Source organism: Macaca nemestrina, chromosome 3 (genome assembly GCF_043159975.1).
Source record: "Macaca nemestrina isolate mMacNem1 chromosome 3, mMacNem.hap1, whole genome shotgun sequence".
In the NCBI taxonomy this organism is placed as follows: domain Eukaryota; kingdom Metazoa; phylum Chordata; class Mammalia; order Primates; family Cercopithecidae; genus Macaca; species Macaca nemestrina.
The window spans coordinates 61,621,898-61,639,416 of record NC_092127.1 but is presented as its reverse complement, the minus strand read 5'-3'; the positions used below and the strand labels follow the sequence as shown (position 1 = coordinate 61,639,416).

Genomic DNA, 17,519 nt, shown 5'->3' with positions numbered 1-17,519 from the left:
AATTTTATGCAATTGCTTGTGTTACATTTATTTCTCTACCTGTGTTATATTTATTTCTCTACTGCTTACTACCTTTGTGACCTTGGCTATTACATAACCTTTTAGTACCTCCATTTTCTCATTGATACATGGGAATAATCTCTTAGGTTATTGAGGTTATTAAATGATTAATACTATCTAGAACAGTGCCTGATAAATAATAAGCATTCAGTAAGTTTTAACTATTATTATTAAAAAGTTTACAATAATGTATGACAAGTATTTCTGATGTGAAAATAGGATATAGGCCAGGTGCAGTGGCTCACGCCTGTAATCCCAGCACTTTGGGAGGCTGAGGTGGGCACATCATCTGAGGTCAGGAGTTCAAGACTAGCCTGGCCAACATGGTGAAACCCCATCTCTGCTAAAAATATAAAATTAACCTGGCATGCTGGCACATACCTGTAATCCCAACTTCTCAGGAGGCTGAGGCAGGAGAATCACTTGAATCCAGGGGACAGGTTGCAGTGAGCCAAGATCACGCCATTGCACTCCAGCCTGGGCAAAAAGAGTAAAACTCTGTCTCAAAAAAAAAAAAAGAAAAGAAAAGAAAATAGGATATAGACTCTATGGTGTGGCACAGGTATGCAAAAAAACTAAAAACAAAATCCAAAGCAAAAACTGTGCATTGGCCTGGCATGGTGGCTCAACACCTGTAATCCCAGCACTTTGGGAGACCGAGGCAGGAGGATCACCTGAGGTCAGGAGTTTGAGACCAGCCTGGACAACATGGCAAAACTCCATCTCTACTGAAAATACAAAAATTAGCTGGGTATGGTGTCGTGCGCCTGTAATCCCAGCTACTTGGGAGGCTGAGGCAGGAGAATCGCTTGAACCCAAGAGGCAGAAGTTGCAGTGAGCTGCCTGCACTCCAACCTAGGTGAAAGAGCAAGACTATGCCTCAAAAAAAAAAAAAAAAAAAAAAAAAAACTGTACATAAAGAGAAATGTACCAGAATGTAATCTGGTTGTCTGTAGATTAAGTAGTTGTTCTTTAATCTGCTTTTTAGTACTTTTTGGATTTTCTATAATAAAAATTATATAAATGAAAAAATCAATAAACTTCATTTAAAATTTAAATTGAAGATTTGTACAACCCTGTTAATTTACTGAAAACGTTAATAGGTATACTTTATTGGCTGAATTATGTGATATATGATGATATCAATAAAGCTGGGTTTTTTTTTAATAAAAAGGAAAATAATTAAGTTGAAAATTTAAGAACTTCTAAACAGCCTACTTAAGAGAATTAGAATGGAGTTATTTCAGTATTAAATTGTAGAAAATTTAACTACTTAATGTACTCTCAAACAAAATTATTTAATTATTTTAAAACTTTCTCTTTGACCCACATTCTTAAATGGCTGCAGGAAACCCAAGGACCAAGTGTAAGTATATATCACCTTCATTTTTGCAGTCTTTTTACCAAATATCCAGCAGTATTAAAATGTTGGTTGCCTTCAGTTAACCATTTCTAAATTGAATATCTAAATATTATGGGGGGGAGTTCTGTTATAAAACTGTAGTATGAATACTGACTTTAATTTTTATTTTTAAGATTTTTGCATTTTAATGTCTGTTAAGGAAATACAATAAAAAATTTTAATAGGTAGACTTAATATATAGTTGTGAAACTGTAAATGAAGAAATGATAAAACCCTTTCCTTTTTTGGTTTTTATTTTTTGCTTTTTTTTTTTTTTTTTTTTTTTTTGAGACGGAGTCATTCCATCACCCAGGCTGGAGTGCACTGGTACGATCTCAGCTCACTGCAAACTCTGCCTCCCGCATTCAAGCGATTCTCCTGCCTTAGCCTCCCAAGTAGCTGGAATTATAGACATGCACCACCACACGCAGCTAATTTTTGTATGTTTAGTAGAGATGGGCTTTCACCATGTTGGTCAAGCTGGTCTCAAACTCTTAACCTCAAGTGATCCGCCCACCTTGGCCTCCCAAAGTGCTGGGATTACAGGCATGAGCCACCGTGCCCAGCCTACCTTTCCCTTTTTAAGGTACATTTACATTGTGTAATTAGACACTTTATTCTTACAATGAATAGTATAGAAAATCTGAAGATAGGCCCGGCGCAGTGGCTCACGCCTGTAATCCCAGCACTTTGGGAGGCCGAAGTGGGCGGATCACAAGGTCAGGAGATCAAGACCATGGTGAAACCCCGTCTCTACTAAAAATACAAGAAATTAGCCGGGCGCGGTGGTGGGCCCCTGTAGTCCTAGCTACTCAGGAGGCTGAGGCAGGAGAAGGGCGTAACCCGGGAGGCGGAGCTTGCAGTGAGCCGAGATTGCGCCACTGCACTCCAGCCTGGGTGACAGAGCGAGACTCTATCTCAAAAAAAAAAAAAAAGAAAATCTGAAGATAAACTTTCTCTTTTCATTCTTTTAAAACGATAAACTTCAAGGCGTTTCCATAATCTATACTGTGTTTCGTTTGGTTTATTCAATAAATATTTGAACCTAGACCCTGGGAATACTGCAACAATAAGACAACATTTTCTCATAAAGTTTGTATTGTAGTGTGGGAGATAGATAACAATAAATAAGGTGATTTCAGATTTTTAGCAATACCCAATGAATGAAGTAAAGCAGGGCAATTGTATAAAGAGTAATATGGGGTGCAGTGTAGTAACAGTATTATATATGAAAACATAATATAATGAGAAGGAGCCATCTGCATGAAGACTTGGAAGAAGATCAGCCACAGAGAAGGAAAAGTAAATGAAAAGCCCCACGTAAGCATCAGGAGGGGAGAGTAGTACCAGATGAGGTCAGAAAGATAGGCAAGGGCCGGGTGCAGTGGCTCACACCTATAATCCCAGCACTTTGGGAGGCCAAGGTGGGTGGGTCACTTGGGGTCAGTAGTTCAAAACCAGCCTGACCAACATGGTAAAACCCTGTCTCTACTAAAAATAAAAAAATTAGCCAGGTGTGGTGGTATGCACCTATAGCCCCAGCTACTGGGGAGGCTAAGGCGGGAGAATCACTTGAACCCAGGAGGCGGAGGTTGCAGTGAGCCAGTACCATGCCGCTGCACTCCAGCCTAGACCACAGAACAAGACTCCATCTTAAAAAAAAGACAAGGACCAGATTGTGAAAGGCCATCATGCTTTGAATGTGAATGATCTGAAAGTGCAATGGGAAGTGTCTAGAGGACTTCAAGCAGATGAGTGGCCTGATTTATATTTTTTAAGACCTACTTTGGTTTACTGGGGCAAGAGTAGCAACAGAGAGAACAAGCCGGGTGTGATGGCTCACGCCTGTAATCCCAGTACTTTGGGAGGCCGAGGCGGGTGGATCACAACGTCAGGAGATCGAGGCCATCCTGGCTAACACGGTGAAACCCCGTCTCTACTGAAAAATACAAAAAATTAGCCGGGGGTGGTGGCGGGTGCCTGTAGTCCCAGCTGCTGGGGAGGCTGAGGCAGGAGAATCACATGAAGCCGGGAGGCAGAGCTTGCAGTGAGCGGAGATCATGCCACTGCACTCGAGCCTGGGCAACAGAGTGAAGACTCCGTCTCAAAAAATTAAATAAATAAATAAATAAAGCAACAGAGAAAACAAATAGGAAACTATTGCAATGATGCAGGAAAGAGTAGTGACTTTAGGTAGCAGTGGAAATGGAGAGAAGTTTTCCTGGGTTCAAGATATATTTAAGTTTAAATAATAGGACTTGTTTATGAATTGGATGTTGTGGGAGGGAAATCAAAAGTTCTGGGCCGGGCGCAGTGGTTCACGCCTATAATCCCAGCACTTTGGGAAGCCAAGGTGGGCAGATCACAAAGTCAGGAGATCAACACCATCCTGGCTAACACCCTGAAACCCCATCTCTACTAAAAATACAAAAAAGCCGGGCCTGGTGGCAGGCGCCTGTAGTCCCAGCTACTCGGGAGGCTGAGGCAGGAGAATGGCGTGAACCCAGGAGGCGGAGCTTGCAGTGAGCCGTGATCACCCCATTGCACTCCAGCTTGGATGACAAGCGCGAAACTCCATCTCAAAAAAAAAAAAAAGCCAGAAATGGTGGTGCACACCTGTAGTCCCAGCTACTCAGAAGGCTGAGATTGAGAATCACCTGAGCCCGGGAAGTCGAGGCTGCCGTGAACCATGATCAAGCCACTTCACTGCAGCCTGGGCAATGAGAGTGAGACCCAGTCTCAAAAAAAAGAAAAAAGAAATGGTTTGCAATTTAAATCACAGATACTTCTCTCTTGCGCATTCTTTCTTTTTAAAAAGCCATCTTAAGTCCGTTTTCATCAAAAATGCTGAAACAATTTGAGACCGAGTCTACCGTTATAAATAACCACTGTCCCAGAATTTCATATCAGTAACTTCTAAAAGAGCAAACTGGGAGACCTCAGAATTCAAGGCTCCCATACAAGGCTAAAAGAAAAAGTTGGGGAAATTGTATAATCATAAATAGAAAAATGACTTGAGGATAGGAAACAAAGATAAGAATAAATGGGTTTTTTTTCTGATGAAGCATGACTATGATCTGTTTGGATGAAGGATAGCATAGTTTCCATAAACAGAAACCCTACCTTCTGGACTTAGAGCTCTGAGAGAACTTGGTAGGACAGTGGAAGTAAGGTCTTTGGGAGCCAAGATTTTGTTTTTCATGTTTGGCATTCCTTCTGGCACCTGGTTCTTTGCACATATTATGTGTAGGCATATGATAAATAATCATTGGTAAAATGAATTTTTGTAACTTTGGCAAGGTTTCATTCAGTAACCAGTTATGTGTGTCTTAATACAAGTTGCATTTTGAAAAGTAGATTCTAATTTGGTCATTTTAGTAATAAAATAAAATATATTTATTTCAATCACTATATACGGATGGTTCTAGGACCCAAAAGGATATATTTAAATACTTTTTGTTTGTTTGTTTGTTTTTGTTTGAGATGGAGTCTCACTCTGTCACCCAGGCTGGAGCAGTGGCATGATGTCTGGCTCACTGCAACCTCCACCTCCTGGGCTCCAGTGATTCTCCTGCCTCAGCCTCCTGAGTAGCTGAGATTACAGGCACGTGCCACCACACCTGGCTAATTTTTGTATTTTTAGTAGAGACAGGGTTTTACCCTGTTGGTCAGGCTGGTCTCGAACTCCTGACCTCGTGATCTGCCCGCCTTGGCCTCCCAAAGTATTGGGATTACAGGTGTGAGCCACTGCACCCAGCTTAAGTACTTTTTATAAGGAAATATACTTCTATGTAAAATTAGCTTCTAAAAATGAAATTCCAGTTGAATTGGTCTTTATTTAAAACATGTATATGTATAAAAATGTATTTGTTTTATATTTTATTATATTCATAAATTGTGTATTTTGTGAAAATAAGCAACATATTTAAGATTTCAGTAATACATGAGCCTAGTGTTTGGTTAAATTCTTTATTTATGTTGCCTTTTTTAAAAGTTATGCTTGGTCAGGCGCAGTGGCTCTTGCCTGTAATCCCACCAGCACTTTGGGAGGCCAAGGCGGGCAGATCACGAGGTCAGGAGATCAAGACCACAAGGTCAGGAGATCAAGACCATCCTGGCTAACACGATGAAACCCCGTCTCTACTAAAAATACAAAAAATTAGCCGGGCGTGGTTGCAGGCGCCTGTAGTCCCAGCTACTCGGGAGGCTGAGGCAGGAGAATGGCCTGAACCCCGGGAGGCGGAGCTTGAAGTGAGCCGAGATCACGCCACTGCACTCCAGCCTGGCTCCATCTCAAAAAAATAAATAAAATAAAATAAAAGTTATGCTTTAAGCCTGGGCGTGGTGGCTCACACCTGGAATCCCAGCACTTTGGGAGGCCAAGGCAGGCGGATCACTTGAGCTCAGGAATTCAAGACCAGTCTGGCCAACATGGTGAAACCCTGTCTCTGCTAAAAATACAAAAATTAGCCAGGCGTGGTGGCGCACGCCTGTAATCCCAGCTACTCAGGAGGCTGAGACAGGAGAATCGCTTGAACCCAGGAGGTGGAGGCTGCAGTGAGCCAAGATCATGACACTGCACTCCAGCCTGGGCAGCAGAACAACACTGTCTCAAAGGAAAAAAAAAAGTTATGCTTTAAATTCTATTATAATAATTTCAGTAAAGATTATGTGCTATAGAACAGGAACACATTTTTTGTTAAGTTTTAGGTGATTTGATGTGTAATCCAATGTTAGCAGCTGTCTAATTCCTTTTTCTTTTTTCTTTTTTTGAGACAAGGTCTCACTCTGTTGCCCAGGCTGGAGTACAGTGGTGCAATCTCAGCTCACTGCAGCCTCTACCTCCCAGGTTCAAACGATTTTCAAGCCTCAGTTTTCCACGTAGCTGAGATCACAGGCATGCGCCACCATGTCCTGCTAATTTTTGTATTTTTAGTAAAGACAAGGTTTCACCATGTTGCCCAGTCTTGTCTTGAACTCCTGACCTCAAGTGATCCCCCTGCCTCAGCCTCCCAAAGTGCTGGGATTACAGGCATGAGCCACCACACCTGGCCCTAATTCCAATTTATTACATTGTTTTACTTAACTATCTGGTCCTTTAAAAGAAATACATGAAGTCTGGCAGCCTGTTGTAAATTTGCATATATTAGCATGTAAATACATAAAATAATCATTTTCTATTTTGTTTTGTGAGGGTAGAAGGTCCAGCTTAAAAAATGTGTCTGACCTTTTTGTGATGGGAGGAGCTCTTGTTTTAGAATCTGCAGCTCTCTTGCACTGGCTAGAGAGGGAAGGTTACGGCCCTTTAGGAATGACTGGAATATCCATGGGAGGACACGTAAGCCTTTTTATTTCTGCTTACATTTAATTATGTTTATGTTTGTAAGATCTAGAGAACCTGGTTATTTTAAAAATTCACTTTAGGTATAGAATTAGTTTTGGTAAAAGTAGGAAGCAGAAACAGATTCCAAACTCTTATTCCAATTATGAAGTAATGATGTTAATTTTTTGCATGATTTATATAGACACTGTACTATTCCACAGTTGTATCTCAGGTATTAGATTTAATATTTTATTATAAATTAATTATAAAATTTAACTTTTCAAGTCTCAAGTATAAATGCCCAATTTTGCTGTTACATTGGTCAAGATAGCTGAATTGGAAAATACTTTCCATTTATCTATCTCCCTAGTACCACCAACCTATTTTACTTTTTGTCTGCCTTTTAGAGTGTACTCAAATGGATTCCTAATTGCTTTTCTGTCTCTAGTCTTTTATTAATCTTTTTCTTTTTTTTTTTTTTTTTTTGAGACGGAGTCTTGCTCTGTTGCCCAGGCTGGAGTGCAGTGGCTTGATCTCGGATCACTGCAAGCTCCGCCTCCCGGGTTCATGCCATTCTCCTGCCTCAGCCTCCCAAGTAGCTGGGACTACAGGTGCCCATCGCCACCCGGCTAATTTTTTGTATTTTTAGTAGAGACGGGGTTTCACCATGTTAGCCAGGATGGTCTCGATCTCCTGACCTCGTGATCCACCCGTCTCGGCCTCCCGAAGTGCTGGGATTACGGGCATGAGCCACAAAGCCCAGCCTCTTATTGATCTTTTCCTTAACCATTTCTCCTCCACACCCTAACTACAGTGATCTTTCTAAATCTTGTCTTTGTTCTGTCTTGTTCAAAACCTGCCAAAAGCTTGTGTGCACACTGGGCTCCAGCTGTGTCACATGCTAGCATCCCTCTAGTGCTCCCTTATTCTCTTTCACCTAGCTGAGTAACAGCTTACCCTTCTGTTTCAGCTGTGACACCCAGCCTTACCTCCAGACTATACTTGAAACTCCCATTAGTAACTTTTTACTGTACTTTACTGACTTGTTCAGCAGTCTGTTTTCTCCATGAAGCAGTTGAGACATAGAGGGCCAGGAATATGCTCTGATTTATTACTTGGCACATATTAGTCACTCAGTACATTTTTTAAAAATTATTAGTATTTTGTTTGTGTGTGGGCTCAAGTGATCCACACAGGTTGGCCTCCCAAAGTTTTAGGATTATAGGTGTGAGCCACTGCACCTGGCCTAAAAAATAATCATACCCCAACCTAGGCAACATAGTAGTAAGACCCTGTCTCTACAAAAAAATTGTTTAAAAAATTAGGCATGGTGGCACATCTCTGTAGTTGTGGCTACATGGGAGGCTGAGGGGGAGCCCCCGAGTTTGAGTCTGCAGTGAGCTGTGATCATACCACTGCACTCCAGATTAGGTGACCCAGACAGAAGCGAGATTCTATCTCAAAATAATAATAATTATTATTATTATATGAAGTTTCTTTATTTCTCTTGAATTTGAAAGTTAAGTTCAAAAACTTACTCAAATTTAAAACTACACTGGGCGCAGTGGTTCACACCTGTAATCCCAGCACTTTGGGATGCTGAGGCAGGCACATCACCTGAGGTCAGGAGTTCAAGACCAGCCAGACCAACATGGTGAAACCCCATCTCTACTAAAAATGCAAAAATTAGCCAGGTGTGGTGGCACACGCCTGTAATCCCAGCTACTCAGGAGGCTGAGGCAGGAGAATCGCTTGAACCTGGGAAGTGGAAGTTGCAGTGAGCTGAGATCGTGCCACTGCACTCCAACCTGAGCAACAGAGCAAGACTCCATCTCAAAAAAAAAAAAAAAATTCAAAACAACTACCTGACAGTGAAACAGAAGATGGAAAAGGATTTATATTCCCACCTAGTAGTGTTTCCATTGTTATCACCTAGGTCAGGTCCTTATAACTTTCACCTGGATTACTGCCTATTAACTGGTCTTCCTACCTCAGCTCTCCCCTTCTCTATTTAGTCCTGTAAACTACTATCATGTTACCTTCTTTGAATCACTTCTTTGACAATACTACTCCTTTGCTCAGACCTCTTTATTAATTCTCGATTATCTATAGAACAAAGGACCTCTAATCTGATCCTGATCAATCTTTCTAGCCCTACATATCTCCCTCACTCCATTGGCCACATGTGCCTATTGACCATCCCAACTGAAGCATATTGGTTATTTCCCTTATGAGACCCTGTGCATTCTCACCATCTTGCCTTTGATCATACTGATTTATTTCTATGGAAGACAAGACCCTATCTTTCATTCCTCTAGAAGACTCACCCATTTCATGAAGCCTGCCTTTCCCTTCTGATTCCTCCAGCCCAGAAGGGAAAGTAACTTTTCCAGAAGATAAAGTTCTCCCTTCTCCAAAAGGGAGAGTAATTTTCCCTTCTCTAATCACACCCATTACATTATTTTATATCTATTATGTAATCTGCTTTGTGGTTCCCCGAATTCTTTGCATACTCAGTCCACCTCAATGGTCTGTTTTATAGTTGTGATTTTGCTGTATCTGAGTAAGTCACTTAAGTAATGAGTGTGTTTACCCTGCTGCCCAGCATCTACATCTCGGCATCTTTGCTCCATATTTACACAGTAGAAAGTAGCTCTCAGTGAATGGTCTTGAGGTTACTTAAAGTTTTCTATTACATTTTACTGCTTTCTAAGGGGGAAATTAAATGTTGTTGAATTTATGATTTGGGAAGTTTAATGAGGTTGCTAGACATTCTCACAAATGTTTGCAGACTTTGTGTTTATCTGACCAACTTACTGCACTGAATGCTTATTAATATTAAATATTTTTATTTTACTGAATAGAAACTCTACAGAAGCTCTCTAAACTATCTGTTATATTACAGATGGCTTCCTTAGCGGTATCCAACTGGCCTAAGCCCATGCCATTGATTCCATGCCTGTCTTGGTCCACAGCATCTGGGGTCTTCACTACGGTAATTTAATTGTAATTAATATTAGGTAGCTATATATAATTAGAGATAATTGTTTTGGGGGTCTCCAAAACCACCCTCAGCTTTGGTGATTCATGGAAGGAATTATAGGACTCCTGAGTCGTATGATGATATAGTCGTAATCATGATTAAGGCTTAACTACAACAAAAGAAACCAAGAACAAGCTTCCGAGATTCCTCTCCTAATGGAGTGTTACAGTTCATGCTTAATTCTTCCAGCAATAATTATTGACAGTAAGTGCAAAGCACTGTCCATCAGTGAAGCTCCCCTGAGCCTTGCAGTCCAGAGTTTTTATCAGGGGTTAGTGACTTGGATAATTTCTGCCTAGCATGCACCAAAACTTCAGAAGGAAAGCAGGTGTTCAGCAGAACCTGCATTGTTTATATAAGCAGTTTAGATATAGTGACCCAGTCTTATCTTTTAGGAAAAGTTTTATAAAAGTATAGAAAGCTGTTTATTGGTCAATTTCCCAGACTCCAGTTAAGGGCCAACCTTACATGCAGGCGAAAGATAGGCAGTCTCAGGCCGGGAGCGGTGGCTCACACCTGTAATCCTAGCACTTTGGGAGGCTGAGGCTGGTGGACCACCTGAGGTCAGAAGTTCGAGACCAGCCTGGACAACTTGGTGAAACTCTGTCTCTACTAAAAATACAAAAATTAGCTGGGCATGGTGGCACATGCCTATAGTCTCAGCTACTTGGGAGGCAGAGGCAGGAGAATCACTTGAACCCGGAAGGCAGAGGTTGCAGTGAGCTGAGATAGTGCCATTGCACTCCAGCCTGGGCAACAGAGTGAGACTTCATCTGCCAAAAAAAAAAAGATAGGTAGTCTCACACAGTAATAATAACAAAAGTATTGGGCAATTTGCCTTATGATGTGGTTTGATCTTAATTTAGCTTATTATTTCAGGGTGTGTTGAGTAAATCAATTAATTGGCGGGAGCTGGAAAAGCAATATTATACCCAGACAGTATATGAAGAAGAAATTATTCACATGCTTGAATACTGTGGAGTAAGTATTTCACTTTCCATCCAACATTGGTGGAGGGGGGAGTTGATTGTATATTTAATGATTCAGGTTTTTAAAGAGAATAGCAAATTTTCAAAAACATAGCTAGCCGTACATACTATTTTTTAACTTCAAAAATTGTTCATTTTTTCCCGGGCATGGTGGGTGACACCTGTAATCCGAGCACCTTGGGATGCCCGAAGTGCGTTGATCACTTGAGGTCAGGAGTTTGAGACTAGCCCAGCCAAACCCATCTCTAAACACCATCTCTGTAAAAATACAAAAATTAACCGCATGTGTTGTTGGATGCCTGTAATCCTAGCTATTCAGGAGGCTAAGGCAGGATAATCTCTTGAACTTGGGAGTTGTAGGTTGCAGTGAACCAAGACTGTGCCACTGCACTCCAGCCTGGGTGACAGAGTGAGACTCTTTCTTAAAAATAAATAAATAAAAATTATTTTAAAATAAAACACAGATACAGAGAATCATGCAAAGCATATATGTGGTTTACTACATTTATTAAAAGCCAAACACACTGTAACTACTACCTAGGTCAAAAATAAAACTTGACCACCCAAACCAGAAACCCCTTCAAATGTGTCCTAATCACAAAGCCTTCCTTCCTGCATTATTAGTGATCATTATCCTTATGTTTATTCCTTCTGCTTTTAAAATAATTTTATTATCCAAATGTGTATCTGTAGACCCTATAGTTCTTTTATTTGAAGTGCCTTTAATAAGTTGCCTTCTGACAGAAAACCAAACACCACATGTTCTCACTCACAGGTGGGAATTGAACAATGAGAACACTTGGACACAGGGCGGGGAACATCACACACTGGGGCCTGTCGGGGGGTGGGGAGTTGGGGGATGGATACCATTAGGAGAAATACTTAATATAAATGACAAGTTGATGGGTGCAGCAAACCAACATGGCATGTGTATGCCTGTGTATCAAACCTGCACGTTGTGCACATGTACCCTGGAACTTAAAGTATAATAATAAACAATCAATCAATCTGTAAAAAAAGAAAAGAAATAAGTTGCCCTACATCCCTTTATGTTCCTTATAATTTATTTCATGAAGAATTTAGGTTATTTGACCTGTAGGGTTTCTCACAATCTAGATTTTTCTGTTTGTGTTCGCATGGTACAGTTCAGCATTTTGCTCTACATTGCTTGAAAATTGGCAGTTGGATCTAGATAAAGGCTTGATTAAACTCATTGTTTTGATTTCTTTCACAAGGCTATAGGAAACACATAATATCTGATTTTCTCTTTTTTTATGATGTAAGCCTCTATTGATGCTTAATGACTGTATCAATACATTGATAGTTGCTGATATTCTATCATTTCTTTTTCATGTATTAGTTTGAATACTTTTATAGGGAGACACTTACCTCATATATTATTTACTTACATTGTACGGTCATGTTATGCATAACAATGCTTCAGTCACATATATAAAGTGGCCCAAAAGATTTTAATACGATATTTTTACTATACCTTTTCCTTTTCTTTTTCTTTCTTTCTTTTTTTTTTGAGATGGAGTCTTGCTCTGTCACCCAGGCTGGAGTGCAGTGGCACAGTCTCTACTCACTGTAACCTCCACCTCCTGGGTTCAGATGATTCTCCTGCCTCAGCCTCCCAAGTAGGTGGGATTACAGGTACCCACCATCACACCTGGCTAATTTTTATATTTTAGTAGAGACAAGGTTTCACTATGTTGGCCAGGCTAGTCTTGGAACTCCTGACCTCAAGCGATCAACCCACCCTCGGCCTCCCAAAGGGCTGAGATTACAGGCATGAGCCACCATGCCTGGCCTACTGTACCTTTTCTATGATTAGATATACAAATACTTACAATTGTGTTACAGTTGCCTACAGTATTAAGTACAGTAACATGTTGTATAGGTTAGTAACCTAGGAACAATAGATTATACCATATAGCTTAGGTGTGTAGTGAGCTATACCATCTAGGTTTATGTAAATACACGGTGATGTTCACACAACAATGAAACCACCTAATGATGCATTTCTCAGAACATATCCCATCATTAAACAACACATAACTGTATTTACAAGTCCTTAAACTTAGAATACAGTTTTGAGACTTTAACAGGCAATATTTATTTTTTTTCTTGATTTTTTTTTTTTTTTTTTTTTTTTTTGAGACACCCAGGCTGGAGTGCAGTGGCACGATGTCAACCTACTGCAACCACTGCCTCCCAGATTTAAGCGATTCTCCTGCCTCAGCCTCCCAAGTAGCTGGGATAACAGGCACACACCACCATGCCCGGCTAATTTTTGTATTTTTATTAGAGACAGGGTTTTGCCATGTTGGCCAGGATGATGTTGATCTCCTGACATCATGATCTGCCTGCCTCAGCCTCCCAAAGTGCTGGGATTACAGGCGTGAGCTACCACGCCCAGCCAATAATTTTTAATTCTGGTTAGTTCAACCAGAGAAAGGGATTTGGGGACGCTGGTGTCCTCTTCTGTTTGAATTTACGTTACTCATTTGTAAGACTTTTAGAAGTTCAAAGGTTAAGGCAGATCATGGATTTCAAAACTTTGGCTGTTAAAAAAAAAAAAAAAAAAAAGATGCAGGCTAAATGATACCCTTTACTGTTAAGTAGGAAACAGCAATAAAGTGTAAGTCATTTATCTTAGTCCTGAGTTAAATTTTGATACCTCTTTCTTTTTTAAAAAAATTATGAGGCTGGGCATGGTGGCTCACGCCTGTAATCCCAGCACTTTGGGAGGCTGAGGCGGGTGGATCACTAGGTCAGGAGATCAAGACCATCCTGGCTAACACAGTGAAACCCCATCTCTACTAAAAATACAAAATATTAGCCGGGCGTGGTGGCGGGCGCCTGTGGTCCCAGATGCTCGGGAGGCTGAGGCAGGAGAATGGCATGAACCCGGGAGGAGGAGCTTGCAGTGAGCCGAGATTGCGCCACTGCACTCCAGCCTGGGGGACAGTGCGAGACTCCGTCTCAAAAAAAAAAAAAATTATGGTAAATATATACAACATAAAATTTACTATCATAACCATTTTTATGTGTATAGTTCAGTGGCATTAAGTATATACATGTTGTGCAATCATCACCACCATCTATCTCCAAAACGTTTTTATCTTTTCAAACTGAAACTTACCCATTGAACAAAACTACTCATTCCTCCCTTCTCCCAGTCTCTGGCAGCTGCCATTCTCTTCTCATTGCTATGAATTTTACAGCTATAGGGACCTCGTATGAGTGGAATCATACAATATTTCTCCTTTTGTGTCTGGCTTATTCACTTAAGATAATGTCTTCAGTGTTCATCCATGTTGTAGCATGTGTCAGAATTTCATTCCTTTTAAGACTGAATACTGTTTAATTGTTTGAATGTACCACATTTTGTTTATCCATTTATTCATTGATGGACATTTGTCTTTTCTCTTTTTTTTTTTTTTTGACAAAGTTGTTAATAAAACCCTATTTTATATTAAATAATGTTTTCTTTCATATGTTCAGACAGATTCTTTCAAAATGGGACAAGAGTTTGTGAAATGCTTCACTAGCAGTGCAGACAAGCTAACTAACCTTAATCTGGTTTCCAGAACTTTAAATTTAGATATAACAAACCAAGTTGTATCCCAAAAACCTGCTGACTGCCATAATTCTAGTAAAACGTCTGTCAGTGCAACATCAGAAGGACTTTTATTGCAAGATACCTCTAAGATGAAGTGCTTCAATCAAACACTTTCAACCAACAAAAGTAGTTATACAAGTTGCAACCCTCAGTCATACCACCTACTTAGTAAAGAACAAAGAAGAAACAATCTTCGGAAAGAATCTTTAATATTTATGAAAGGTGTCATGGATGAATGTACTCATGTAGCAAATTTCTCAGGTACTAATTTTTATATGAAATTGAGAATATTTGCTGATGTGTAAATATTTGTGAAACATTTTAAAGGATGCTTTATAAGATAATTTTATATATTTCAAGGGTATATTTTTTTGTTGGCTCCAGAATATGTTTGCAAAGATAGATAAATGTATCACATTCTATCTATGAAAATTTAAGACTATCTTACTCATTAAAAAACACACTGGACAGCCGGACGTGGTGGCTCATGCCTGTAATCCCAGCATTTTGGGAGGCTGAGGCAGGTGGATTGCTTGAGCCCAGGAGTTCAAGACCAGCCTGGGTAACATGGTAAAACCCTGTCTCTACCAAAAAAAATTACGAAAAAGTAGTCATGTGTGGTGGTGCGTGCCTGTAGTTCCAACTACCTGGGAGGCTGAAGTGGGAGGATCACTTCAGCCCAAGGAGATGGAGGTTGCAGTGAGCCAAGATCACACCACTGCACTCCATCCTGGGTGACAGAGCAAGACTCTGTCACACAGACACACAAACACACACTCTGGAGCTGGACACAATGGCTCACACCTGTAATCCTAGCACTTTGGGAGGCTGTGGTGGGAGGACTGCTTGAGCCCAGGAGTTTGACACCAGCCCAGGCAACATAGTGAGACCCTATCCCTACAAAAAATGTAAAAATTAGCTGGGTGGCCAGGCCCAGTGGCTCACACCTGTAATCCCAGCATTTTGGAAGGCCGAGGCAGATGGATCACTTGAGGTCAGGAGTTTGAGACCATCCTAGCCAACATGGTGAAACCCCATCTCTACTTAAAATACAAAAATTAGCTGGGCATGGTGGCAGGCGCCTGTAATCCCAGCTACTCAGGATGCTGAGGCAGGAGAATCACTTGAACCCGGGAGGTAGAGGTTGCAGTGAGCAGAGATCGTTCCAATGCACTCCAGCCTGAGTGACAGAGCAAGACTCCATCTCAAAAATAAATAGGCTGGGCGCGGTGGCTCGAGCCTGTAATCCCAGCACTTTGGGAGGCTGAGGCAGGCAGATCACCTGAGGTCAGGAGTTCGAGACCAGCCTGGCCAACATGGTGAAACCCCATCTCTACTAAAAATTCAAAAATTAGCCGGGCGTGGTGGCAGGCGCCTGTAATCCCAGCTACTCAGGAGGCTAAGGCAGGAGAATCGCTTGAACCCAGGAGGCAGAGATTGCGGTGAGCCAAGATCGTGCCATTCCACTCCAGCCTGGGGGACCAGAGTGAGACTCCATCTCAAAAAATAATAATAAAATAAATAAATAAATTAGCTGGGCGTGGTGGCACATGCTTATAGTCCCAGCTACTCAGAGGCTGAGGCAGGAGGATCCTTTGAGCCCAGGAATTCAAGGTGGCAGTGAGCTATGATTGCACCACTGCACCCTAGCCTCAGTGACAAAGTGAAACTCTTGTCTCCCAAAAAAAAAAAAAACCACTAGATTGCTGAGTGTGGTGGCATTCACCTGTAGTCCCAGCTACTCAGGAAGTTAAGGAGGGAGGATCACTTGAGCCCAGGAGTTCAAGGCTGTAGTGCACTATGATCTTGCCAGTAAATAGCCACTGCACTTCAGCCTGGGCAACATAGTGAGATCCCATCTTTAAAATAAATTATTGAGGTGATGCATACCTCATGTACTCTGATGTGATTTTTTTTTTTTTTTTTTTTTTTTTTTTTTTTGAGACAGAGTCTTGCTCTGTCGCCCAGGCTGGGGTGCAGTGGCCGGATCTCAGCTCACTGCAAGCTCTGCCTCCCGGGTTTAGACCATTCTCCTGCCTCAGCCTCCCGAGTAGCTGGGACTACAGGCGCCCGCCACCTCGCCTGGCTAGTTTTTTGTATTTTTTAGTAGAGATGGGGTTTCACCGTGTTAGCCAGGATGGTCTTGATCTCCTGACCTCGTGATCCGCCCGTCTTGGCCTCCCAAAGTGCTGGGATTACAGGCTTGAGCCACCGCGCCCGGCCTCTGATGTGATTATTATGCATTGCATGCCAGTATCAAAATATCTTACATCATGTAACCCATAAATATACTGTGTACCCACACACACAAAAGAAAGAAATTAGTTAATTTTAAAAAACCACAGTATTTCGTATCGTTTTTAGAATGTTTATCTCGTACTGGAGATGAGTAATGTAGCCTATTATAGTTGATTTTTAACTTAATCAAAAATGTTTAGGCCGGGCGTGGTGGCTCACGCCTGTAATCCCAGCACTTTGGGAGGCCGAGGCGGGTGGATCACGAGGTCAGGAGATCGAAACCATCCTGGCTAACACGGTGAAACCCCGTCTCTACTAAAAATGCAAAAAATTAGCCAGGCGTGGTGGTGGGCACCTGTAGTCCCAGCTACTCGGGAGGTTGAGGCAGGAGAATGGCGTGAACCCGGGAGGCAGAGCTTGCAGTGAGCCGAGATCGCACCACTGCACTGCAACCTGGGCGACTGAGTGAGACTCCGTCTCAAAAAAAAAAAAAAAAATGTTTAGTTTGATGAATGTTTTATTTACTACATTGTGTGGTGTTTTTTATTTTCTAATGTGTATATGTTGAATTTTTTAAAATTCTATACCTAGTACCAGTTGATCCAAGCCTCATTATAGTGGTTCAAGCCAAAGAAGATGCCTATATTCCACGAACAGGAGTTCGAAGTTTACAAGAAATTTGGCCTGGTTGTGAGATCCGATACTTAGAAGGGGGTCATATTAGTGCTTATCTTTTTAAACAAGGACTCTTCAGGTAAGATGGCTGGTCTAAACGGCTAATTCGTTCATTTGTTGTTTGTTTTCTGGATTTTTTTGCTTCAACAAATATAAAAGAT

The 17,519-nt window shown here is 41.2% G+C and overlaps 1 protein-coding gene across 12 annotated transcripts in view; it reads left to right on the top strand.

Moving 5' to 3' along the window:
- LOC105486100 (abhydrolase domain containing 18) overlaps nt 1–17,519 on the top strand; it is an 88,511-nt gene that overhangs the window by 45,496 nt on the left and 25,496 nt on the right. For 9 of the 12 annotated variants that reach the window (XM_071093061.1, XM_071093065.1, XM_071093059.1 and 6 more), the window contains 6 exons: nt 1,401–1,426; nt 6,662–6,800; nt 9,691–9,780; nt 10,708–10,809; nt 14,328–14,706; nt 17,275–17,437. In XM_071093061.1, coding sequence (XP_070949162.1) covers nt 1,401–1,426; nt 6,662–6,800; nt 9,691–9,780; nt 10,708–10,809; nt 14,328–14,706; nt 17,275–17,437 — 899 coding nt within the window. Of the gene's footprint in view, nt 1–1,400; nt 1,427–6,661; nt 6,801–9,690; nt 9,781–10,707; nt 10,810–14,327; nt 14,707–17,274; nt 17,442–17,519 lie in introns of those variants that run through there. The other 3 variants (XM_071093063.1, XM_071093066.1, XM_071093064.1) reach the window with 3 other exon arrangements.